General features: G+C 46.5%; 1 protein-coding gene across 2 annotated transcripts in view; it reads right to left on the minus strand.

The window, feature by feature from the left end:
* VPS13D (vacuolar protein sorting 13 homolog D) overlaps nucleotides 1-22,830 on the minus strand; it is a 2,979,414-nt gene that overhangs the window by 2,407,048 nt on the left and 549,536 nt on the right. For both annotated transcript variants that reach the window (XM_078642819.1, XM_078642818.1), the window contains exon 24: nucleotides 13,174-13,354. In XM_078642819.1, coding sequence (XP_078498945.1) covers nucleotides 13,174-13,354 — 181 coding nt within the window. The remainder of the gene's footprint in view (nucleotides 1-13,173; nucleotides 13,355-22,830) is intronic.

Raw genomic sequence — 22,830 nt, forward strand, 5'->3', positions numbered from 1 at the left:
GCGCAGAGGTGTTGCTGCAAAAAGAATTCCGGATCCAGTCTGAAGTTAAGGAATCTGCAGCTAGATGTCTCTATCAGATAGGTCTTTACTTTTGGAACACTCCGCCTCTGTACAGCCATTTTGATACATATAGTGGCCATGCGACATTACGCGATGGCTAATTCTATAATGGCTCCTCCAGGAAGACCCCAGCATTCCAGGTAACAGCTTTCCAGTGTCTGCCAGCAAACTAGTGATGTTGCCGACCCCAGACACGATTCTGCTCTCCGGCTGCGGAGCTGAGCTCAGGCATGGGAAGGTAGAACAATAGGTTTCCTGTCACAGGGAGGTGTGACCACCTCAGAGACAGGACTTAGTGTATTGGGCTGGGGTGGGGGTGTTTGCCAGAGCCACCACACTGCTTTGAAGGGCACCTTTGATGCCTTCCTTGCATACTTTAGTTAGAACCAGTTCTGGGAGCCCTTGGCTCCTGCTCTGGTGCGAACCTGGACAAAAGACATGAGAGTATCCTCACCTCTGTACAGCCACTCCTCTGGGTGGGACCCCTGAGTCATCCTAACCCCTTTCTGAGGAAATAAAAGAGTTAACATATGGGTGGGTCTTCAGATTCATCGTGAGACCAGACTTAAGCCTGAAACCACATCACTCTTCGACTGTCTGGACATTTTGACTTAGCAAGGAAATAAGACTGTATCAAGGAAGCATCCTGCTGTTCCTGGTCTCGCTGTCCTGCAAGTCTTCTTCGTCATCTATGTCGGTGACTCTTCCAGGATCTCAACAGACCTGTGGGCATCAAGGACACTGGAAGTAATCTCCCTTGGAGTGAAGGAGTCAATCCCCTACATCTGCAGGCACCGCAATGAAGCCGACCGGTGTGCTGCTCAGGACGTCCGATGGACTTTGAAAGGCTCAGCAACACAGGTGGTGGTTCTGCAACTCCCTCAAAACCTGACCTGTCCTCTACAATTTTGAGGCCAGTAACCCTCGTCGGAACCGCTGGGACCAAACCCCCTGTGCACGGTGTTGAATTGCTGTTGCCAAGGCTTGTTGGCTCTGCACTCCAGAGTTCTTCGGACTACAAGAAGCTCTAGCCTCTAGCATCTCTTCCTCCCAAGATAGGACCAAGGTTCCCCAAGGTCTAGGTAAGCACTCCAATTGCACCATCAGCGGCACTGGGGCGGCCGGGTGCCGAGTGCAGGTGCCCAATATTAGCTAATGGGGCTAAGGGGGCCTTCGGTCAGGGACTGCTCATGAGCAGGCCACTTAGGTGTGGTAGCAAAGCTCCTGGGGTTAAGGTCAGCACTACAGGGGTCAACAATCAGCACAGGACCTGCACCAAGAGTGGCACAGGGACGGCAGGGTGCCAAGAAGACGTTGAGGACCCTGGGTGTCCAATGGAGACCTTCACTTTGGCTACCTGAAGGCAACCACCGACAGGAGAGGTAAGGCTGTGGGGCGTCGGTGCAGGGCTGTCTTTTGGCATCACGTTTCTTTACCAGGTCCGGTCGTGATCCGGGGGGACCCTTCAGGCTGAGGCTGCAGGTGTCGTCTTGAAGCTTGAGGGAGGGCGATCCCAGGTTAGGATCGTTGGGGAGACCACCTTGTGGTGTTCGGCCACTCGACCTCAGGCCGTGAGCGTTGGGTGCAGAGTGGTGCAGAAACGCAGAGCCACCTGGTTCCGGATTCTGTGGGTGAGTCTTGGCTTGAGCAAATCCGGTACTCACAGGAGAAAGAGTTTGGTAGATGACTGCAAGGCAGGTCATCCAGGCTCTGGGGATTGCTAGCTGCTGGACTCGCTGGGGTTCTTGATGTAGGCAGGTTAAAGGCAGGACGGCCGGTATGGCTGGGGCCAAAGCAGTAGGCGCCCACTACTTCCTGGGTCAGCATGGCTCCTCGGTCCTTCTTCTTTCTTCCTCGAATCAGAGGAGGCAAGGTTCAGGGTTGTCCTTAAATGCTAAATTTAAGGAACTTAGAAGGGGTGTGCAAGTCGGGATTAATGGGTCCCTTCCTTGGGGTGGGTACACCCCCTATTAGGCCACCCTCAAGTGGAAAGGGGGCATGAGCCTCCCCCTAATTGGTGGAGTCCCCTCATCTTCAAGATGGAGGTGACGAAGATTTGTGCTTCACCTCGCCTTCCCCTTCTGAGCGGTGGGCAAAGGTGGGCATACCTCTCCTCCTAGGTTGGTTTTCCCACCGATACTCCTGCCCAAAGTGGGGGCAGAGCGGTTGGGAACTAGTTTCTGGGGACAGCAAAAGGCAAGGACAGATTACAAATGTGGCAGGCCTTTGAAGCTTCCCCTTCGTGGACCCAGCCCATCCAGGGAAAGGAGGCATGATACCTCTGCCCAGGATGGGCTTTGTTTCTGGACCCACAGAGCAGAGGTTCTCTTACCAGGGGTCCAGAAACTTGTCTGGTGTTGGGAAATAGATGGCAGCCATTCAGGAACCAGACCAGGGCTGGTCGTTTTCCAGCAAAAGACACACAATTGATGGACGGAATGCAGAACAAATCAAAACATTCACCCCCAGTCATTCGATCTGGGTTAAATTCATCATTCTTTTGCTCACCATGCCACCTAGTTTAGACATGGCCATATGCAAATAAGTCTTGACCCTGTGCCTCATGGGAACAGTCCTGCCCGAAATGCTAAGCTAGGTCCTCCCTGGACCAAAAATAAGCATCTTAGGACCGGTTTCGGGGATTCACCCCTCTTCAGCCAGTATAGCTAGAATCCAGTGGCACAGTGAGCCCGGGACCCACATTTGGGCATACCAGGCGCACTTCGAGCGAGAAAGCAAAAGACACACAACTGATTGGCGGAATGCAGAACAAATCAAAACATTCACCCCAGTCAAGAGATCTGGGTTAAATCCATCATTCTTTTGCTCACTATGCCACCCTCGTTTAGACCTGGCCATATGCAAATAAGTCTTGACCCTGTGCCTCATGGGAACAGTCCAGCCCAAACTGCTACGCTAGGTCCTCCCTGGACCGGAAACAAGCATCCTAGGACCGGTTTCAGGGTTTCACCCCTCTTCAGCCAGTCGTTTTTCAGGGGCATCTCTAAGATGCCCTCTGAGTGCATTTTACATTAAATCCCACACTGGCATCAGTGTGGGTGTATTGTGCTTACAGGTTTGCTACCAAACTTCCCAGGTTTTAGTTAAGTCATTATGGAGCTGTGAAGTTCGTAATGACCAACTCCCAGCCCATATACTCCTTATGGCTTTTCTACACTTATAATGTCTAAGAATTCACTTAGACACTGTAGGGGTACATGGCTCAAGCCACTGTGCCCTCGCCTGAGAGCTAGTGCACCCTGCTTGAGGGTTGACTTATCTAGGCCTCAGGCAGTGGGTTGCAGGCATGGCTCACAGAGATGTGTGCCATGTTGACTCTTCACTTTTTTCTGCACGAAAACGCACACTTGATATTGCAGTGTGTGGGTGTTAAGGTACAGGGCCTCTAAGGGTGGCAGAATAGATGCTGCAGCCCTTAGAGGCCTTCCCCGGTCACAGTGCCCTTGCCCTTCCCCGGTCACAGTGCCCGGGCTCGCCAGCGGGGCGCCGGAGGTGCGCCAGAGGTAAGCCCGTTTGCGCCCGTTCGCGCTTCGGACGCGCTTAGCGCTAGAGACGCTGCTCCAGCACGCCTGACATACTCCAAGGAAGAACTTTGCCTGATGAACCAACTTCCCAGTGCGGGTGAATGCTTAGCCCCTCTACCGGCCCCCCTGGTGAGCGTTAACTGCGGTCTATTGAATGTCCGCTCCCTCTGCAAACATCATGCAGAGACTGCTCTTCTTATTGACTCATTGCAGCTAGATATCATGTTTCTCACTGAAACCTGGACCAGGGCGGAGAGTAACGTAGAGTTGGGATGGGCTTGCCCACCAGGGTACTCTATCAGGCATATCCCACGACCCAATGGGAGAGGCGGTGGAGTGGGCTTTATCTTTAAAGACTCTCTCTCGCTCTCTTATTTGGAAGTCACACCTGTCAAGGGCTTCGAGCTCATGGGCTTCTCTTTAAAAGATTTGAGTGGAACACTGGTCTCGGGGCTACTGTGTTATCGCCCTCCTACCAGCGTGACACCATCTGTGCAAGATCTGATAGATCTAATCTATGATCTATCTAATACCCATGCTAGACTCCTAATCCTGGGCGATTTTAATCTTTGGCCCGGCGGTCCTTATGACCTTGCATACCGTGATCTGTGCCAAGCTTGCAATAATCTGCATCTCACGCAGCATGTGTCCGCTCCGACTCATGTGAAAGGCCATGTCCTGGATATGATCTTTGCAGTGGAGCCGCTGGTCTCGATTAAGGAGGTCGCGGGCCAATGCTGGACAGATCATGCTTTGATCCACTTTTCTATTCTGTTACCTGCTGGATCGCTGAGTAATAGCGTGCAAGTCAAGCCTAAACTCAGGAGACAATGGGCTCGGCTACTTACGGGCTCCAGTAGATCCACATTACTGCCCAGAGCTTTTTCATTGGGTCAGAATGTGGAGGAGAGTTATTCAACTCTCTGTCATCAGCTCCTCGAATCGCTTGACAGGATGATTCCAATGCGTAAGGTGAAGGATAAACCGCAAAAAGTCACTCCCTGGTTTTCCAGTGACCTTCTTCAGCAGAGACTTCATTGTAAACAGGCGGAACGGGTCTGGAGAAGACACTATTCAGAAACAGATAGACTGGTCTATAAAAAAAACCTCCAGGAGTATAAAACTCAGATCAGGTTGGCTAAAGCTAAGTTTCTCGAGGCCACTTTGGCCAAAGCTGGAAACAAGTCACAAACCTTGTTTAAGTTGGTTAAAAATCTTTCCAACCCAGCTTGTGCCACACCTGCCATTCCGGCCTCGCAGGAACTATGCGACTCATTAGCCTCGGCTTTTGAGGAAAAAATTAATACCATCTTGGCGGGTCTCTCTGCCCCCAACCTGTCTAGCCACCCTGATTCTTGCCCCTTGGAACTAGTCAGCGGAGTAGCTCGGGAGGTGATTATGGAGGAAGCAGTACAACCTCGGCTGACCTGTTTTCCTACTCCTTCCCTGGAGGATTTCTGTCTGTTGGCGAATAGTGTGTCATCCGGCTCCCCGTTAGACCCCTTGCCACACAAGTTTTGGAAGGTGTTCCAGGCAGAACTCTTCCCTCCGCTTCATTCCATCTGCTGCCAGTCATTAACCACGGCCATGGTCCCGGATAGCTGGAAACTGGCAGTGATTACCCCACTGCTAAAAAAAGTCACCTTGGACCCTTTATGTCCGACCAACTATAGGCCTATTTCACTCTTGCCTTTCTCAATAAAAATCCTAGATAAATTGGTCACTAGGGTCCTGTCCAGCTTCCTTGAATCCAACGATCTTTTGGACGTGGCCCAATTTGGATTTAGGCCGGCCCACGGTACGGAGTCTGCCTTGGTGGCCGTCTTGGACGACCTGTGTTCGCGTGTCGACATGGGAGGAGCAGCGTTTTTGGTGCTGCTTGACATGTCGGCCGCGTTCGACACGGTCGACCATGCGGTTCTACTGGGTAGGCTCCGGGAGTCCGGGGTAACTGGCTTAGCCTTGGACTGGCTGGCATCATACCTCTGTAACAGGCGGCAATCTGTGGCCATGTCGCCGTTTCGTTCGGTGGTGAGAGAGGTAAAACAGGGAGTACCGCAGGGCTCTGCAATCAGCCCGATCCTTTTCAACTTATACCTTCGCCCTCTAATAAGTCTGATTAAGTCATTCGGCATGTCTGTCATCAACTATGCAGATGACACTCAGCTTATTTTTTCCATCGAGGGCAGGGATGCGGTCTCCCTAGAATCCTTTCACCATTGTATGTCGGCAGCTGCGGATTGGCTGCGTCAGAACTCGTTACAGTTTACCGGGGCAAAAACTGAAGTTCTCTACTGTTCGGCAGATCGTACGCCTCGCCCTCTGCCGGAGGGTCTTTGGCCTTCTTCCACCTTGGGCACTGTCACAGCGGCAGACTCAGTCCGTAACCTAGGTGTCCTGCTCGGGCCTAGTCTCCAGCTAGACGCCTTCGTTAATAAAACCACGGTGACCTGCATGCTGCTGTTACGCATGCTGCGGAAGATTCTTCCGCTACTTCCTCACTCAGCAAGGACAGAAGCAGTGCGCATTATCATCCTCAGTAGGTTAGACTACTGCAACACACTGCTTCTGGGAGCCCCCAGTACTCTAATTATGAAGTTACAGCGGGTACAGAACATGGCAGCTAAGTTGGCGCTCTCGAGGCCTTGGTCTGCTTCGTCCTCTCTTGCCCTTTCGGACCTACACTGGTTACCGGTGCAAAAACAGATCTGTTTTAAATCAGCTTGCTTGGTCTTTAGAGCCTTGCATGGGCTGGGTCCCGTGGTGCTGCGAGGTCTCTTTTCCTGGTACTCTGCTGCCAGACTCTTGAGATCCTCCTCGGCCTTCTTGGTGACTGTTCCCAAGATAAAAAGGGCGAGGATGGGCGGCCGCTCATTCAGCTTTACGGCCGCCAAGCTTTGGAACTCTCTACCTCTGGCACTAAGGTGCAAGCAGGATCTCCTGTCTTTTAGAAAGGATCTTAAAACTTACCTTTTTCCGAAGGCAGTGAAATTGTCATCTGTAGGAATGTTTGTGGTCAAAGCGCCAGGATACCCTTTGGGTGACAGTTGCGCTATATAAGTATGCCTACATACATACATACATACATACATACCTTTTACAAGGGGCTTACCTGTGGCCAAAGATGTGTATATTGGGGGTATAAAGGTACAGTTTTGGGAAAGAACACAGGCTATGGGAACCTGATTGGCAGGGACCCAGGAAACACCAGGTCAGGTTGCTTCAGATGTCAGGCAAAAAGTGGGGGTAACCCAGCAAAAAGGGGCACTTTTCTACAGCACTGCAGAGCCCACATGTGCCACCTGGCATGATCCATTAGCAGGATGCAGGAGGCCATGAGGCCAACAGCCTCAGAATCATTCTCACAGAAATCTAGTATGGAGGCTAAAACATCGGTATCATAGCCTGCATATCCTGGACTCACCGCTCAGGAGGATAAGCCTGAAACTGCAACGTTTCCAGAATTGCTCCGATGAAAGGGAGTGTCTGAGAGGAAGTCACAGTTGACTTTGGCATGTTGATAGTGAACCCCAGCGAATGCAGAAGGTTCGGCGTAATCCTGAGGTGGGAGACGACTGCTTGGGAAGAGCCCACCTCAACAACAAGTCATTGAGATAGGGAAAGACTGGGACCCCTGATCTACGCATATGGCTGCGACAACTGTCATCACCTTGGTGAAAACCCGAGGGGCACTGGCGAGACGAAGGGGAGAACGGTAAGCTGAAAGTGCTTGTGGCCCTCAGTAAACTGCAGATAGCGACGATGGGATGGCAGAACGGAAATGTGGAAATAGGCGTACTGCAAGTTCAACGCTACCATCCAGTCTTCCGGGTCTAGGGCAGACAGGACCTGAGCAAGGGTGAGCATCTTGATCTTCTCCTTTTTGAGAAAGTAGTGGAGGGCCCTGACGCTTAGGATAGGATGGAGGCCTCCTTTCCTTCTTTGGAACCTGAAATTAGCAGGAATAGCAACCACAGCCTATTTCTGACCCAGGAACCCTCTCTACAGCTCCCTTGGCAAAGAGAGTCTTAACTTCCTCATGGAGAAGAGCAAGGTGATCCTCCTTCAGCCGATTTTAAGTTGGAGGCATGGAGGGAGGGGTAGTCTCGAATGTGAGGGAGTAGCCTCTTCGGACGATTTGCAGCATCCACCTGTCCGAGGTGATGTCCCACCAGTTATGGAGGTGATGGCGTATCCTGCCACCAACTAGGCATCCATGATCCGAAAGGATCGGATTAGGAAGGTCTTACGGTGAAGGAGGGGGTTGTGGCTTGAACTGACTTCTGGCCACCCAATCTGCCAGGTCGGGGTGAACCACGTTCACGGCCTGCAGAGGTTGATGGACTTGTGGGGCCCTCTGGCTGTAATAGGGTTGGTGTAGTTGGAAGCCCCTCTATAACCACGAATGAGGCTTAAGGCAGACACAGGCCGGGGTGAGGTGTAGAGGCCCAGGGACTTGGTCGTAGCCCGCGAGTCCTTAAAGTGCTGCATCTGCTGGTCTCCGAAGAGACGGGAGACCTCAAAGAGCATGTCTATGAGGTTAGCCTGGACATTCCCCGAAAAGCCAGATGTCCTCAGCCAGGCGTGGCGCCTAACGACCACCGTCGGGGAAATCGCTTGGCCCAGAGAATCTGTTGTGTCTAAGCCACATCATATGGCAAACTTTGCTGCTTCTCTCCTGTCTGCAACAGCTTGGGAGAGGAGAGCTCGGTCCCCCTCTGAGACTCTGGCTAGCACTTGCGCAACCATATGGTATAGTGAATAGGAGAAACGGCCCAAGAGGCATGCAGTGTTTACTGACTGCAATGCTAGGCTGGTGGAATGAAAGATCTTCTTACCAAAGCTGTCCAGCCTTTTGGATTCCCTGTCCTGAGGTGCGGAAGAGACCGCGCCATGGAAAGTGGAGGCTTGCATCACCAAGCTCTGTGGGGTGGGGTGGGTAGAGAGGAAAGCTAGATCACCTAGTGCAGGGCGGTGGCGGAGGGAAATGGTTGTATTCACAGGGGGCCCTGTGCTGGGCTTGGACTAGGCGCCCAGTAGAACATCTGTCAAGGCCTCGTTGAGAGGCACAGAGGGTTCTGAGGCGGAGACACCAGGCTGTAGGACCTCTGTCAAGACGTTAGTCTTGAATGCCACCATAGGAAGCTGCAGGTCCAAGACCTCCGCAGCCCTACGCACCTTCATTGCAAATGAAGCTCCCTCCTCCATAGCCAGGTTAGGGAGAGACAGCATGCTGAAGAAGTGCCCCGGCCGCTGGCATCACCCAGGTCCTCATACCAGTCCAGGTCTTGAATGGGTTGCGGTATTTCTAAGGGATCCTGCTGCCCCTCCCAATCTTCACCATCCATGCCTAACCCTTCAGAATAGGGCAGGTTAACGGCATGTAGCCATACTGCTCTGTCGGCGCCTGTCTCGGTGGACGCCCGACCAGCTCTGTGTCATCTCGAATGACAATGGGGAAGGCGGCCCCAGTGGGCACCGGCATCCTCAAGGGCCTTGATGTCTGATTAAAAAAGACGCACTCCACATTTGCTGCTTGGTTTACAGCAGAGCTAAGTTTAGAAAGACAATCCTGCAAAAGACTGGAACGAAGTTGGAAATGTCACTACAAAAGTGAAGACAAAGTTCTTTATAAGTTGGCATTGAAATTATATCCTAACAACATTACATTGAACAGACGCAATTACTATTCAAAACTGATTAATGAGGCTAAGAACAGGCCTAAGGACATTTTTAAGATTGTGATGCAGTTTTCTGATTCCTCTGTGTGTGCTCCACCATGTGTAGCGGACACAAATCTGTGTAGTAAGTTGCGAAATTTCTTTGAAGAATTTTTTTTTTTAATTCAACTGAACCGTAATGCTTTAAGTTACGTGGATGCTTCTGCACCCAAGAACTACTCCTCAGAATGTGAGGTAGTGGATAAGCTCAAATGTTTTTTTACCCCCTTCAGAAGACAACCTAAAAGATTGTTTCCTGAGCTGCAAATCGTGTTCCGCCTCAAACCCTTTTCCTCCCCATATTATGCAGCAGATGACAGATATAATCTGCCCCGTTTATCTGAAACGGTTCACTGCCTCCTTACGCTCAGGATTTGTGCCCAGTTCCTGGAAAATAAAAGCTAATGTGCTTCTCCTTCTGAAAAAAACAAAATGCAGATATAGCACTTGTGTTCAATTTTCACCCTATTTCCAGCTCCTTCAAAGATTTTGGATAAAGTGGTCAATATTCAGCTCTTCAAATTTACTGAAACCTCTAATGTGCCCTCATAAACGGGCTTTAAAGCCTGCCATAGCACTGAAACAGCACTGCTGGAGATCTCGGAGCTAATACAGTGGAAAATGGACCTCAGCTATAATGTTGCTCTGGTTCTACTGGATCTCCCGGTGGCGTTTGATACAGTCTCTAACAAGATTCTATTACATTATCTATCTGTAATTGGTATGAAGGGTTCAGCCCTTCGGTGGCTCTCCTCTTTTCTTGAATCTAGCGAGCAAGCTGTCTGGATGAGACCTTTCCACTCAGAGGTGAAAACCCTACACTGTGGGGTCCCTCAGGGTTCCTCACTCAGCCCTACTCTTTTTAATATTTATATGTAGCCCTTTGCTGTCTTGGTTGAGACTTTTGATATCGAATTTATTTTATATACAGACAACACACAGTTATTGTTCTTGTACAAATGTACCTTGATGGAAGCTAAAATGGCTTTCACAGCTTGTATGAAAGCTGTCATGGGCTGGCTCAGTGCCAACAACCTTCAGTGTAATCATGATTAAACTGAAATTCTGCTGTTCAGACCTGACCCCCTGTGTGGATGGATGGGCTGCTGGCCTGCAGACTGTCCCATTTTACGAATGTAGCCAGGAATATGGGGGTGGTATTTGAGGTCGGTCTGACTATGAAGAGGCATATTTCCTCTGCAGTCAAGTCATGTCTCTGGATTTTACGAGCACTAAAAAAGTTCCTGTCTTTTCTACCTTGGGATTCGCAGAAAACTGTAGTTCAGGCTCTGATCTTATCCAATCTTGAATACTGTGACACTCTTTATCTCTGCCTTCCTGATTACGATTACTTGATACACCGCCTTCAAGTGCTTCAGAATACTGCGATTTGACAGCTATTCAAACTCTCAAAAAAATCTCCAGAAACAGTCTTCTGCAAGCAACTGCACTGGGTTCCTGTTAACAAAAGAATCATTGTTAAAGTTTTAACGATTACTCATCCCACCCTACATGATACTGGTCCAAAGTAACTGAACACAAGGATCCGTGAGTACTCCCTGAGATCACTGCACTTCATGAATCCTCGACTTCTGGCTGTTCTGCCCTTTAAGAAAAAGAGGCGAGGATGCTCTTCCTTCTCTTTTCTAGTAGTCTCAAAGTGAAATCAACTCCCATTGCAATTTAGAAACACTACGGATGAGACTGCCCCCGGGAAACTGTTAAAAACTCACTTATGTAGCAAATAATGCTTCTCTTGACCTTTTTTAACGTTTAGAACCAGGAAACTCGAGTAGCCGTGCGCTTTAGAAGTGATCTCATTCATTCACTCTTTCGTTCAAATTAGGAGATGTGTTTTGAAGTCATACATGCTGATTTAATAGCAGGGATTCACAGCTCACATTAATGAGATGCTCTTTCAATGATGATGTGGAATTTCCCAGTACCGTGTAGTGGGGTCTCCTTCTGCACTGATCCACTATTAAGTCATTTGTTGCTATAAAAGTAACCTACTCATTTTGCAGTAAATTTGGATGGTCTTCTACAGGCATAAGCACCATGCTAGCTGGCATCATTGTCATCTGTGTTGTCATTCCCCTTCTTACTTTTCTTCATAGTGGATGGAAGTTGTAGGTGGTGGCGTTACTAATGCAGGTGGTGGTGGTATCACTTGCTGAAGAAGCACTGCAGCCAGTTGTGACTAAGGGGCACTGGAAATGGACAGTTGAAACTTTAGTGGTCTTGCACTGTGAGCTGAAGAAATTTAAAAATGCTAGGCTTCAATCATTTACTTCAAGAATCTAAATAATCAGCTGGAGCTTTCAACATAAGGTCACCTAGGGATGCTGATGTTGGAAAGGTGGTCAAGGAGATCAAAAAGGGCCGTGGTCATTCTATGGAGCAAAGTGCAAATAATATATGTGGCTTGGGGAGTAGGGACCGTGCTACTCAAATTGGTAATCTCTGTAGGTTTGCCTGTCAACCTTTTTATCGGCCTGCTCATCTGTAGGAGTAAAATTAACAGCCAGGTCTCGAAATTATGTGCTCCACACAATAATTCACCGTTAGAAAATTGGCCATCACTTGCATCCTCATCCCCTCCTTCATCCTTTGTGGCCTTCTGACTGGAAGAAGGTTCCACCAACATTTGTGCACACAGGAACACGATGATCTTTAGCAGCCACTTTGCTGTGAGCAGAAGAGGCAGAAACCACCAAAGTGATAAATCAATCAGAATGGGATTTAGTGATTGATGTCAATGAGCAAGGAGTTGACAAAGCAGTAGTTGGCGAAGCCGTCATCAGCAATAATCCCACTAAATATGAAACTGTCAATGATGAGGTAGTCGTTGACAATGTGGTTGCCGTCAGTGATATAATTTTCCTCGTATATGCAGGAGAAGTCAACAGCAATGCATTCGATGGGGAGACCACTGACAATGACTTTGCAGGCCTTTTCTAAGTATTCTTCGACATAGGTGTAGACAATGATATCATTGTTAAAGTAATCGACGGTGACGCACAGGAATGGAACAAAACAGAGTCATCTTTGCGGGTAATTTCAATGGCAGATAGGGAGTCTTAGAGACAATCTCAGATTCTTTTAGGGAAGTGAGTCCTCTCATACGCACACAATTTTTACTTTTAGGCCTCTGCAAGTAACAAGACTAAGGACTTCCTCTTTGTCATACAGTGAGACACTTTGCTGCTGAGCCAATTTTTCCACATACATAGGATTTAGCGCCAAGAAAAATCTCCACTCTATCCTTCAGCATGTCTAAGAAGAATATTTGACAACTCTCATGTGATTATGGCATGAAAATCGTTTGAAGGCACTACATATATTGCTCATAATAATTTTCTTGATATGATATGCTTTACGTTGTATAAATAGAGGCTAATTCCTGCGGTCCAACCGTAGGTTTATCTCAACTACAGTCAATGGGAGGAAGAATTCGATTCCAAGCAGAAAAAGAATGCTTGAATTCATCAACACTGTAAGATGTTTTTCAAATGTAAATCTAGATATGGTTGACCCAGATATGTGATATACAAGTGCCTGTTCAGACTCGCTCACTCACATCTGAAACCAAATACGCTTTTTTATTAGCAATATTTTATTTTCTACAACCCTCAGAGGAAATTAATACTAACCAAATGATAACATTATATCATATGCAAACAGCATCATAATTTTATAGTTAAAATCTGACCTTATTTGAGACAATTCTGTGGTATAGACGACAGAGTAATGTAACCCTCAAAAACAACACAATTTACAAGACTATCAGCAGCCCCAATCTCTTATGTATAACATGCAATTAATTAAAAAAAGAAAACAAAACTTACTGTTTGACCCTCAATGGCTGCCCTCTGACGACCCAGAACATCTTGTAGCTGTGTGAAATGTTGGATGAAAGCCACAACCTCTGCTTGAAAGCGCTGCGTATGAACATACTGCACAGATGCCATGCGTAGGACCACACGGATATCATACTCTCTTTGCAACAAAGGATCAGGCAGTCCATATCTATGCAGAAGCAATGAAAACACAATGGATTGCAGACGCACAACAGCTGCACTGTATTTTTTTAACACAATAGTTGTGGGATATGTACATTTTACGAAAATCCGAGGATTGAAAAAATAGGACTTGTTTAATTATACCTCCAACTTTATTTTCGTCACCATCAGCAGTGATCAACAACCAATCTTCATGGTAACTTCTAATAAAAACAATAGCTTTTGACTTCCAAACGTATGCACTGATGCGGAATCTGCTGTCAACAGTTGATTTTTAAGGTGAATTTAGTGACGTTTACAAAGTGGCGGAGTCAGTGAGCATTACGCTCACTACCATTACGAAGCCATTAACTTCTCTCCAGGGCAGGATAAACACACCTATGTTTGCAGTTAGTTTTACGACCCAAAACATAAATCACTTAGTTCAGTAAGCAAATAAATCCTTCGTATGTGTGTTGACTATGTTTATTCAGTACAGTGAAAATAAGCGTGATCAAGTAGCAAGTGTCCAAGAGGTCTTACAGCAGGAAAGGAACTGAGGAAAGGAGCTGAGAGCAAGTCGAAAGGTGGTTTCAATTTGATATCGACATCAAACAATAATTTGCACTGCCGAAACCTGGAACATGCCGAAAGGTCTGACTTTTTCATAAATGAATGCGCTTCTTCATTCACTGTCGAGTTTGTATGAGTGGCTGTGTGGCTGGGTAAGATGGTGAATGATAAATTGTTTGACAAATGGATAAATGAATAAGTATATGGATGCATGAATGGGTAAGTGCATGGGCTGATAAATTATGTTATGTGCAGGGCTTTAAGTGGGATGAAAAAACTGTGGGGGTCTCTCAAAGGGGCGTGGCCGATGTAATTAAGGGCGTGGCTTTAAAACACTTACGCTAAAAATCTGTGTTTAGCATAGTGTGCCAACCAACTTGTATTTTGCTGTTTGTATTTGCACCCAGATATGTGATACAACAAGAAACATCATACCTACAACAAGGAGGGACAATTGGCTTTTTCAATGGTTATTAGTTGCATAAGATAAATAAGCTACAACTATGGCTTGTTACGTATAATATTGCAAAAGCTTCCAATTAAAGCCCTAGTGACACAACGACAATGTTGTTGCTGCTTCTGCGTTTCAAAAAGAGAAGGGAAATCCAGAGAGAAAATGGCTCTCTTTAAAGGATTTCCCTTACCCCACAAAGCTCACCTGGCATGACGTCATGCCGTAACTTCTCCACTAGTGAGAAATGAGCAGTGTGAGCAGCGCACATCGATGTGCCTGCTGTCTCGAAACGGGTCTCTCTATCGGGCTGTTTTGCACCCAGGCACTTTTTTCAGGACTGCCGGAAAAAACGGACCGCCTGTGCCAGGGCTCAAAACAGAGCCCGATAGAGACCCGTTTCGAGGCCCATTTAAAAAACTGACAGCGCTCAGACCCCTTGAGACCCGGCCCACTTAAAGCCCTGGTTATGTGTATCTGCAAAGCATACTGACCCCCGCGAGGGGATCCTGGTACTGAGCAGTCGTGTGTGCCTAGCCCTATCTATGAAAGGTTGGTAAACGGAAAAGCCAGATCTTCAGCTTCCTGCAGAAATCAAGAAAAGAGGATGAGGCCCTTAAGTGGAACGGGAGGCTGATCCACACTTTCTGAGCGATGTCAAAGAACCCTCATCCTCAGGATCTGGTTCTATGTATATGTGGGATGTGTGTGCGAGTAGGAGTTCTGCGGAGCGGCGGAGTCTGGGTGGTTGGTGGAAGGAGATGCAACTGTTTAGGTATGTGGGGCCTAAGCGAAATAGTGTCTTGAATGCGGGTGTGAAAAGTTTTACATAAGTGCATCTGTGTATCAAGAGCAAGGTAAACTCCCTGAGGTATGGTAAGTGATTGAGTGCCATGGAAAGAGTTATGAGTGCATGGATGGGGAACAGGTAAATGAGAGCATGACGGGTTAACTGTAAAAAAAAAAAAACCCTCTTTGTGCGACCTCATCTCATTGCTGGACTGATGAAATTGTTGATACGTAGGCAAAAATCCACATATAATGAATAACAGAAGCAAATAATGGCTCATGAGTGTGGGTTGATAAATATTATGTGAACGATGCTTGTAGCACTCACATCCCACATTTCTGAACTCACCCCGTTACTAAGTTTTCTCTGTCATCCCAAGCAGTTACCCAGTGCTTTTCAGTCCTGGTCAGAGTGCCCTGATCCCTCGCCTTAGCTACTGAGGTGCTTTCATCCATTGAAGAAAAGCTACAGTAGGAACACCCGTCCAAAAACACAAAGAGTGATGAAGAGGTTATGTTCACCAAGGTATCTCCGTTGCGTGAAGTGGGCATCTCCCTCATGCTGGGGGCCCACCATACGGCGAGAAAGCAAAAGACACATAATTCACCCCCAGTCAAGAGATTTGGTTAAATCCATTATTCATTTGCTAACCATGCCACCCAGTTTAGACCTGGCCGTATGCAAATCAGTCTGGACTCTGAGCCTCATGGGAACAGTCTAGTATGAAATGCCAAGCCAGGTCCTCCCTGGACCAGAAACAAGGATTTTAGGACCGGTTTCGGGGTTTCACCCCTCATCAGCCCATCAGCACAGTGAGCCCGGGATCCACGTCTGGGCATACCCGCACACTTAGGGCGAGAAAGTAAAAGAGACACAATTGATGGACGGAATACAGAACAAATCAAAACATTCACCCCCAAGTCACGAAATCTGGGTTAAATCCATCATTCTTTTGTTCACCATGCCACCCCAGTTTCGACCTGGCCATATGCAAATCAGTCTTGACCCTGTACCTCATGGGAACAGTCCAGCCCGAACTGCTAAGCCAGGTCCTCCCTGGACCGGAAACAAGCATCCTAGGACCGGTTTCGGGATTTCACCCCTCTTCAGCCAGGATAGATTGAATCCAGTGCACAGTGAGCCCGGAACCCACGTCTGGGCATACCCGGCGTACTTAGGGCAAGGAAGCAAAAGACACATAATTGATGGATGGAATGCAGAACAAATCAAAATATTCACCCCAGTCAAGAGATCTGGGTTAAATCCATTATTCTTTTGCTCACCATGCCACACCAGTTTAGCCCTGACCATATGCAAATCTGTCTTGACCTGTGCCTCATGGGAGCAGTCCGGCCCGAACTGCTGAGCCAGATCTTCCCTGGACCGGAAACAAGCATCATAGGACCGGTTTCGGGGTTTCACCCCTCTTCAGTCAGGATAGCTTGAATCCAGTGGCACAGTGAGCCCGGGACCCACGTCTGGGTAACCAGGCGCGCTTAGGGCGAGCAAGCCAAAAACACACAATTGACCCTAACTAGCGGCGCTGCCCCTGCAGTTACTTCTCTCCCTACAATAGCAACAGCATGGCTGTCCCTAAACCTCAATAAAACACCTGTACCTTCCACTCCACCTCATGATCACTCACAGAAATGTCCTGTTGTTTTGGGGGTGCTACATGTGGCTCCCATGAGACAGAGAGAACCCCCATAAAGGTCCTTTGCCTGATGACTACTCCCATTATGCTATGCCTCTAGACTCTGTCACTTGCAAGCCTTCCTACCTGGCTGTTGTCAGTTGCCTTCATAAAACAGAAGCATTATTCATGCATTTCCTGCAGCTTATTTCATTGGTAAATACTCTATAATCTCCTGGAACATCGCTGGGCTGGCAGGCAAAATTAGTGATCCGACCTGGGTAGCCTTCATAACATCTTTTGCAGTGGTATGTCTCCAAGAAACATGGCTGGTCGGGAACAACACATCCATAGAAGGGTATAAAAGCTTCTTTGTACCTGCGGAGCCGTCACGTAGCGTTAGAGCCAAAGGGGGCTGGCTGTGTTTATTGATCTAGCATTAATATGCACAGTCAAAAGGTACTCCTTTTGTAACACTGACATCCAAGTGCTGTTGGTCAAGAAAGGGAAAGACTCACTAACCCTGATCACCTTTTATAACGCTGTAAATCACAACGGCGAGTGTAGACTCGTGGATTTGGGTAACTTCCTTAGGAGTAATATGGAGAGCCTCCCACACCAAATACTCATTGTAGGGGATTTTAACGCACACCCCTGTGGGAACCCAGGGGACACTGTAATAGGTTCCCTGGGTTGCCACAGACAGAGAGGTTTTCATTTTGATCACACAAGGCGGGGTAATTTGTTGAATGATCTCCTGAATGAATTCAATCTAACCCCGGCCATGTCCGTGGTGGCTGACCATGTCCTCCATGATGTACCCACCTATAAAGGCAACTCAGGGGGTTCCTACATTGACCATATACTTTTCTCTGGTGACCTTGGTACCTCTATTTTGGATTTTAAAATTCAGGAGAACCAACATAGCGATCACAATCCAGTTTGCATTCAACTGGGTGGTGTGATATTTGAATCGCGTAAGAAAAGGTCAGATGGTGGTGTCTTAAAATGTACTGATGGCAAACGTTGTTTAAAGTGGGCAATGGTAGACTCGAGCCACTTATACGAACTAATTAACAACACGTGTGGCCCTGAGTTGTCTCTCTGTGTGTCTTCGGCACCTCCACCCCAGGAGACCCTGTCTGCTTTCGACGGTATCGTTTCTAAAGTTGGGCCAATGTTAACTGTGCCCTCTACGGGGCCGGCTCGCAGTGGACCGAAATGGTTTGATCAATCATGCTCTAAGGCAAGTCGTGACTTAAAGGCGGCCCTAAAGGCCAAGCCTAGAGACCTGGCACGAATCAGGGCATCACGCACTCATTATAATAAGGCCTTAGCGAAAGGCAAATCAGAAGTGAAGGCCTCCATCTGGGAAAACTTGCTAGATCCCAAAATCCTTGGAAACAGTGCAAAGTTTTGGGAAATCATGAATAAACCTCTTTTTGAATTAACAGGTAACTCCGCTGTAGGCTCCAACATACCAGAAGAAGAGTGGGTCTCTCATTTTAGCTCTATTTTTAACAGTAACTTACCACAAGTTGATTTTAAAAATGGTGTTTTAGAAGATAACCCTGAGTGCTTTTCCATTAGCGAGGTTGAAAAGGGAATCAAGGGCTTAACAAGTAATAAAGCTCCAGGGCCCGACGGCTTGCCCCCGGACCTTTTTAAGTCATGTATATCACTGTGGGCGCCTGTTCTTACTGCCGTGCTTAATGCAGCCGCTGTATCTGGATGCCCCAGGTCGTGGGGGGTCTCCACGATAGTTCCCGTGTTCAAGAAAGGGGACCATAATAGTACGTCCTGCTACAGACCAATATCTTTAATCGATTCTGTGGTCAAAGTAGCGGGGGGGGTAATGTTGAACAGATTAACAACCTGGGCAGAAGAGCATAACATAATCTCCCCGATCCAATACGGTTTTAGGCCAGGCCACTCCACGATTTCACAGTGCCTCAACTTGTATATGGTCCTGGGAAAATACACTTTGGCACGCCAGGGCACAATACACATGGCTTTTATGGACCTCTCATCAGCCTTCGACAGTGTCGTTCGGGCTAAGCTCTGGGAGGCCATGGGCCACATGGGCGTGGAGCAAAATCTAGTTAACTTGTTGGCAGACTTGCACCAGGACACGAGAGCCAATGTACGTTACTCCCAAGAGCTAAAGGTAACAAGGGATTTCGGAGTGCACCGGGGAGTCCGACATGGCTGCATTTTAGCTCCGTTTCTCTTCAATTTATATATTAACAATTTGGAGGAGAACCTTTTAAACACCGGAGCAGACTACCCCTATGTTGGGCGCAAAGGCCTACCCGTTTTACTTTATGCGGACGATGCCGTTTTGTTGGCAAGGACCGCAAAAGGGCTTCAATTGTTACTTGACTCCTTTTACAGCTTCATGAAACCCCGAGATCTCGCCATTAACAACACAAAATCTTTGGTAATGAACGTAGGAAAGGGCCACAAAAAGACGTTTCCATTTCATGTTAATGGGGAGAAGATCCCTTTTTTTTTTTTATATTTATTTATTCATTGGCAAATTCAGACAATCAAAACAAGTTACTAAAATAAACAATGCAGATAAATAAAGTATGCATGGAGTACAACGTGAAAGCATGTCATATGTTGAAATGAGTAACCAATATAATACCTAAAGTATATGGATCATCCGTAAATTAAAGATATGCTAAGGGATTGAAAGTAAAAGCAACCAAAACCATATACATTTTAACCATACCAAACAGCATCATAATTCGAAGCCAAATAAGCCGTAAATCAGATAGTTAATAAGAAAAAAGGTGAAAAGGAAGGGAGAAGAAAAGAAGCAAAGTAACAAAATACACAATCATAAATCCAAATCATGATTTCCACTTTCAATATTATACCACCTAGTAATGGGCTCCCACAGCTGTTTTCCTATTGCCCTCATTTTCCTACCTCTTGTGGCATAAATTGCGATTTCCTGTTTATAGATGGCAATAAATCGACTAAGCCACATATGAAAGGTAGGGGGCTCTACATCTAGCTGCCAGAATTATTCGAAGTACAGCATATCCCAGAAAAAGTACCGCCTGTTCTTCACTATTGTGGTCCAGGGAGTCGTCATGGCCTAAGAAGTGCAATGTTATAGAGTCTCTTATCCGATGCCCAAAGATTTGGGCCCAATACTCCAGTATCATAGCCTTGACTGTTGCCAATGCAGGACATTCAGAGAACATATGCAAGAGATTTGCAAGTGGCTGTTTACATCTAGGACAATTGTCATCAGTCCTGAGCCCCCAAGCAAACAATTTGGCTGGCGTATAGTATAGATTATATATGGTTTTGTAATATTGGGCCTTTAAATTAGAAGCTATGAAGTACTTTGCTGAGAGAGCTAGCGAGAGATCTATATCTACGTTGGGGTTAACTAATTTCGAGGCCCAAGATTGTTCCGTGCGTTCGAGGTCGTCAGGAGCGTTGGCCATAAACATCTGATATAGAACCCCAATTCTTGTAGAGTTTTTCCCTATAATGTCCAGTAATGGTATATTATCTAGTAGAATTTTTGGTGTAATATTGCAGATGCTGGACGATATTTGATAGAATTTTAGGAAATCGCGAGCGGGAATGTTGTATCTTTCTTGGAAAGACTCAAAAGATGATGGGATGTTGTATCCAAAAAAATCGCCTATTGTATTAATACCTAGGAGCTTCCACCTCTGAGATCTAATGTCGTTAAGAATGGGGGGGATGATTTTGCAGTACCATAGTGGTGTATATTTCGTAAATGTAGGAATATCCAGATGTTTGCAGATAGCTTTCCATACCGCACGTGCATCTAAAACTGTCTTTAATTTAATTTTTTTGTAGTATGATGGTTCCACCTGTCTTAAAAACAGCCCCTTATATTTCTCACCCAAGCTAAGCTCATATATCGACGGGATATATGGAACTATAGAGGTTAAAACTCCAGGTTTAGCAGTCAGAAGAGGGTCCATATATTGTACTAGTGTTGCCCAAAGATATAATCTTAAATTCGGTAAAGCTAAGCCACCTCTATCTTGAGGTAGCACCAGCAGAGGGAGGGCCCGTCTTATTTTTCCATAACTCCAAATAAACTTTGAAATAAGGGAATCAATAGTCTTAATAAAGTGTTCTCCAGGCAGTACAGGGATTGCTCTAAAAAAATATAAAACCCGTGGGAATATATTCATTTTAACATAATTGGCCCTGCCAATTATCGACAGGTGCAAGCTATCTATCCTTCTAAGATCACCTTTGATTTTATCAATAAGGGGGGAATAATTTAGATTGCTAATCTTGCTTACCTCCGCAGAGAGGCATACTCCTAGATATGTAGCCTGTTTTACCCTGAGTGTGCCTTCATAATGAGTGTTATTAGTGGCTAGTACCACCGTTTTGTCCCTGTTCAAAGAATACCCTGAATATAACCCAAATGCCTGAGTGATTGTCTCGATTTCAAAAATTGCTTCAGAGGGATTGGTGGTTATAACAGCGACATCGTCTGCATATGCCATGACTTTCGTGGAGAAAGACCCGGTAATGACTGGTTGAATTGCAGGTGAAGTTAATAACTTCTGAATAAGGGGATCGATATAGAGGGCAAATAAAACCGGGGAGCATGGGCAACCCTGCCTTGTGCCTCTTTGTACCTTGATAAACTCCGACTCATTGCTGCCTATGTAGATTTTGGCCGTGGGGTTGATGTAAATGGCTTTAATAAAGTTGTTACCAAAATTTTTACTTTTCAAGATGTTCCAAAGAAACTGCCATGATACTCGATCAAATGCCTTTTCGGCATCGAGGAGGATCATCGACATCTCACCCCCCGTGGCGCCCATGATGTCAAACAGAGTTATGGCTCTCCGAGTATGGTCTGTAGTACCCTTGCCGGGGATAAAGCCATGTTGCCAAGGGGACACAAGATGTTTGATGACCCCACTCAGCCGGTTTGCAAATATTTTAGCATATAGCTTTGAGTCGGAGTTGATCAAGGATATGGGCCTATATGAGGAAGGAAGGTGGGGTGGTTTGCCCTTTTTATGAAAAATTATTATATTTGTTTGCTTCCATGACTCTGGAGGAGTTGTGTGGTACTGCACTCCAAGGAACAGATCAAGCAAAAAAGGGGTTATTTGATCACCAAAGATTTTATATAGATCCAATGGAATTTTATCCGGACCCGCCGCTTTACCGTTGGCCAGCTCAGCTAAAGCAATCTCCACTTCAATGAGCGTAATTTCTCTATCCAGATTAGCCTTGGTCTCATCATCAATAGCTTTGTGTAAAGCCTGGTCTGGGAGCCAATTGTTTAAGAATGTTGTTATTTCGCTATTAAAGTGTGAGATATTGCTGCCGTAAAGTTTTTGATAATACTTTTGGAATACTTTAACAATCTCTTTAGAAGTTGTATGCTCATTACCCTCGAATTCTATCTTCTTAATACTGCCCAGTGATTGGTTTTGGTCGAGTACGTAATGCTAGCTGCTTTCCCACGTTTTCTCCTGATTCATACAGTCTAGTCTTATTAGCCTGATAGGTTTCAGCAGCTTTTTGAATGAGCATACTGTTGATCTCATTTTTTAAGATCATTATTTTGTTTAAAGTTTTTGCAGGATCTGGGGTAGAATCTACTTGACCTCTTTGAGCCTGATTTATTTGGGAGGCGTGATGAGTCTCAAGATTAGAGAGTTCTTGCATAAGTTGTGTGTTAATATGCTTTTCATTCTTTCGTTTATTTGCTACAAATGAAATAGTTTCTCCCCTCAATGCTGCTTTAAAACAGTCCCATACTATTAAACGGGACGCACTAAACTGGTTACAATCAAAAAAAGACTGGGCCCATGATTTAATATAGGTTATATATTCCTGATTAACCAGTAACCTCCTGTCAAAAGTCCATTGAGTCTTTGGCTTAACCATACTGACAGTATCGAAGATGAAGGTCAGCGCATTGTGATCGGATATTGTTTTCGGGGATTTAGTTATTTCTATAATGTCCCCCTCCTCTATAGATGACATAATATAATCGATTCGGACGTACTTATTATGGGG

Source organism: Lissotriton helveticus, chromosome 5_1 (assembly GCF_964261635.1).
Source record: "Lissotriton helveticus chromosome 5_1, aLisHel1.1, whole genome shotgun sequence".
NCBI classification, from domain to species: Eukaryota; Metazoa; Chordata; class Amphibia; order Caudata; family Salamandridae; genus Lissotriton; species Lissotriton helveticus.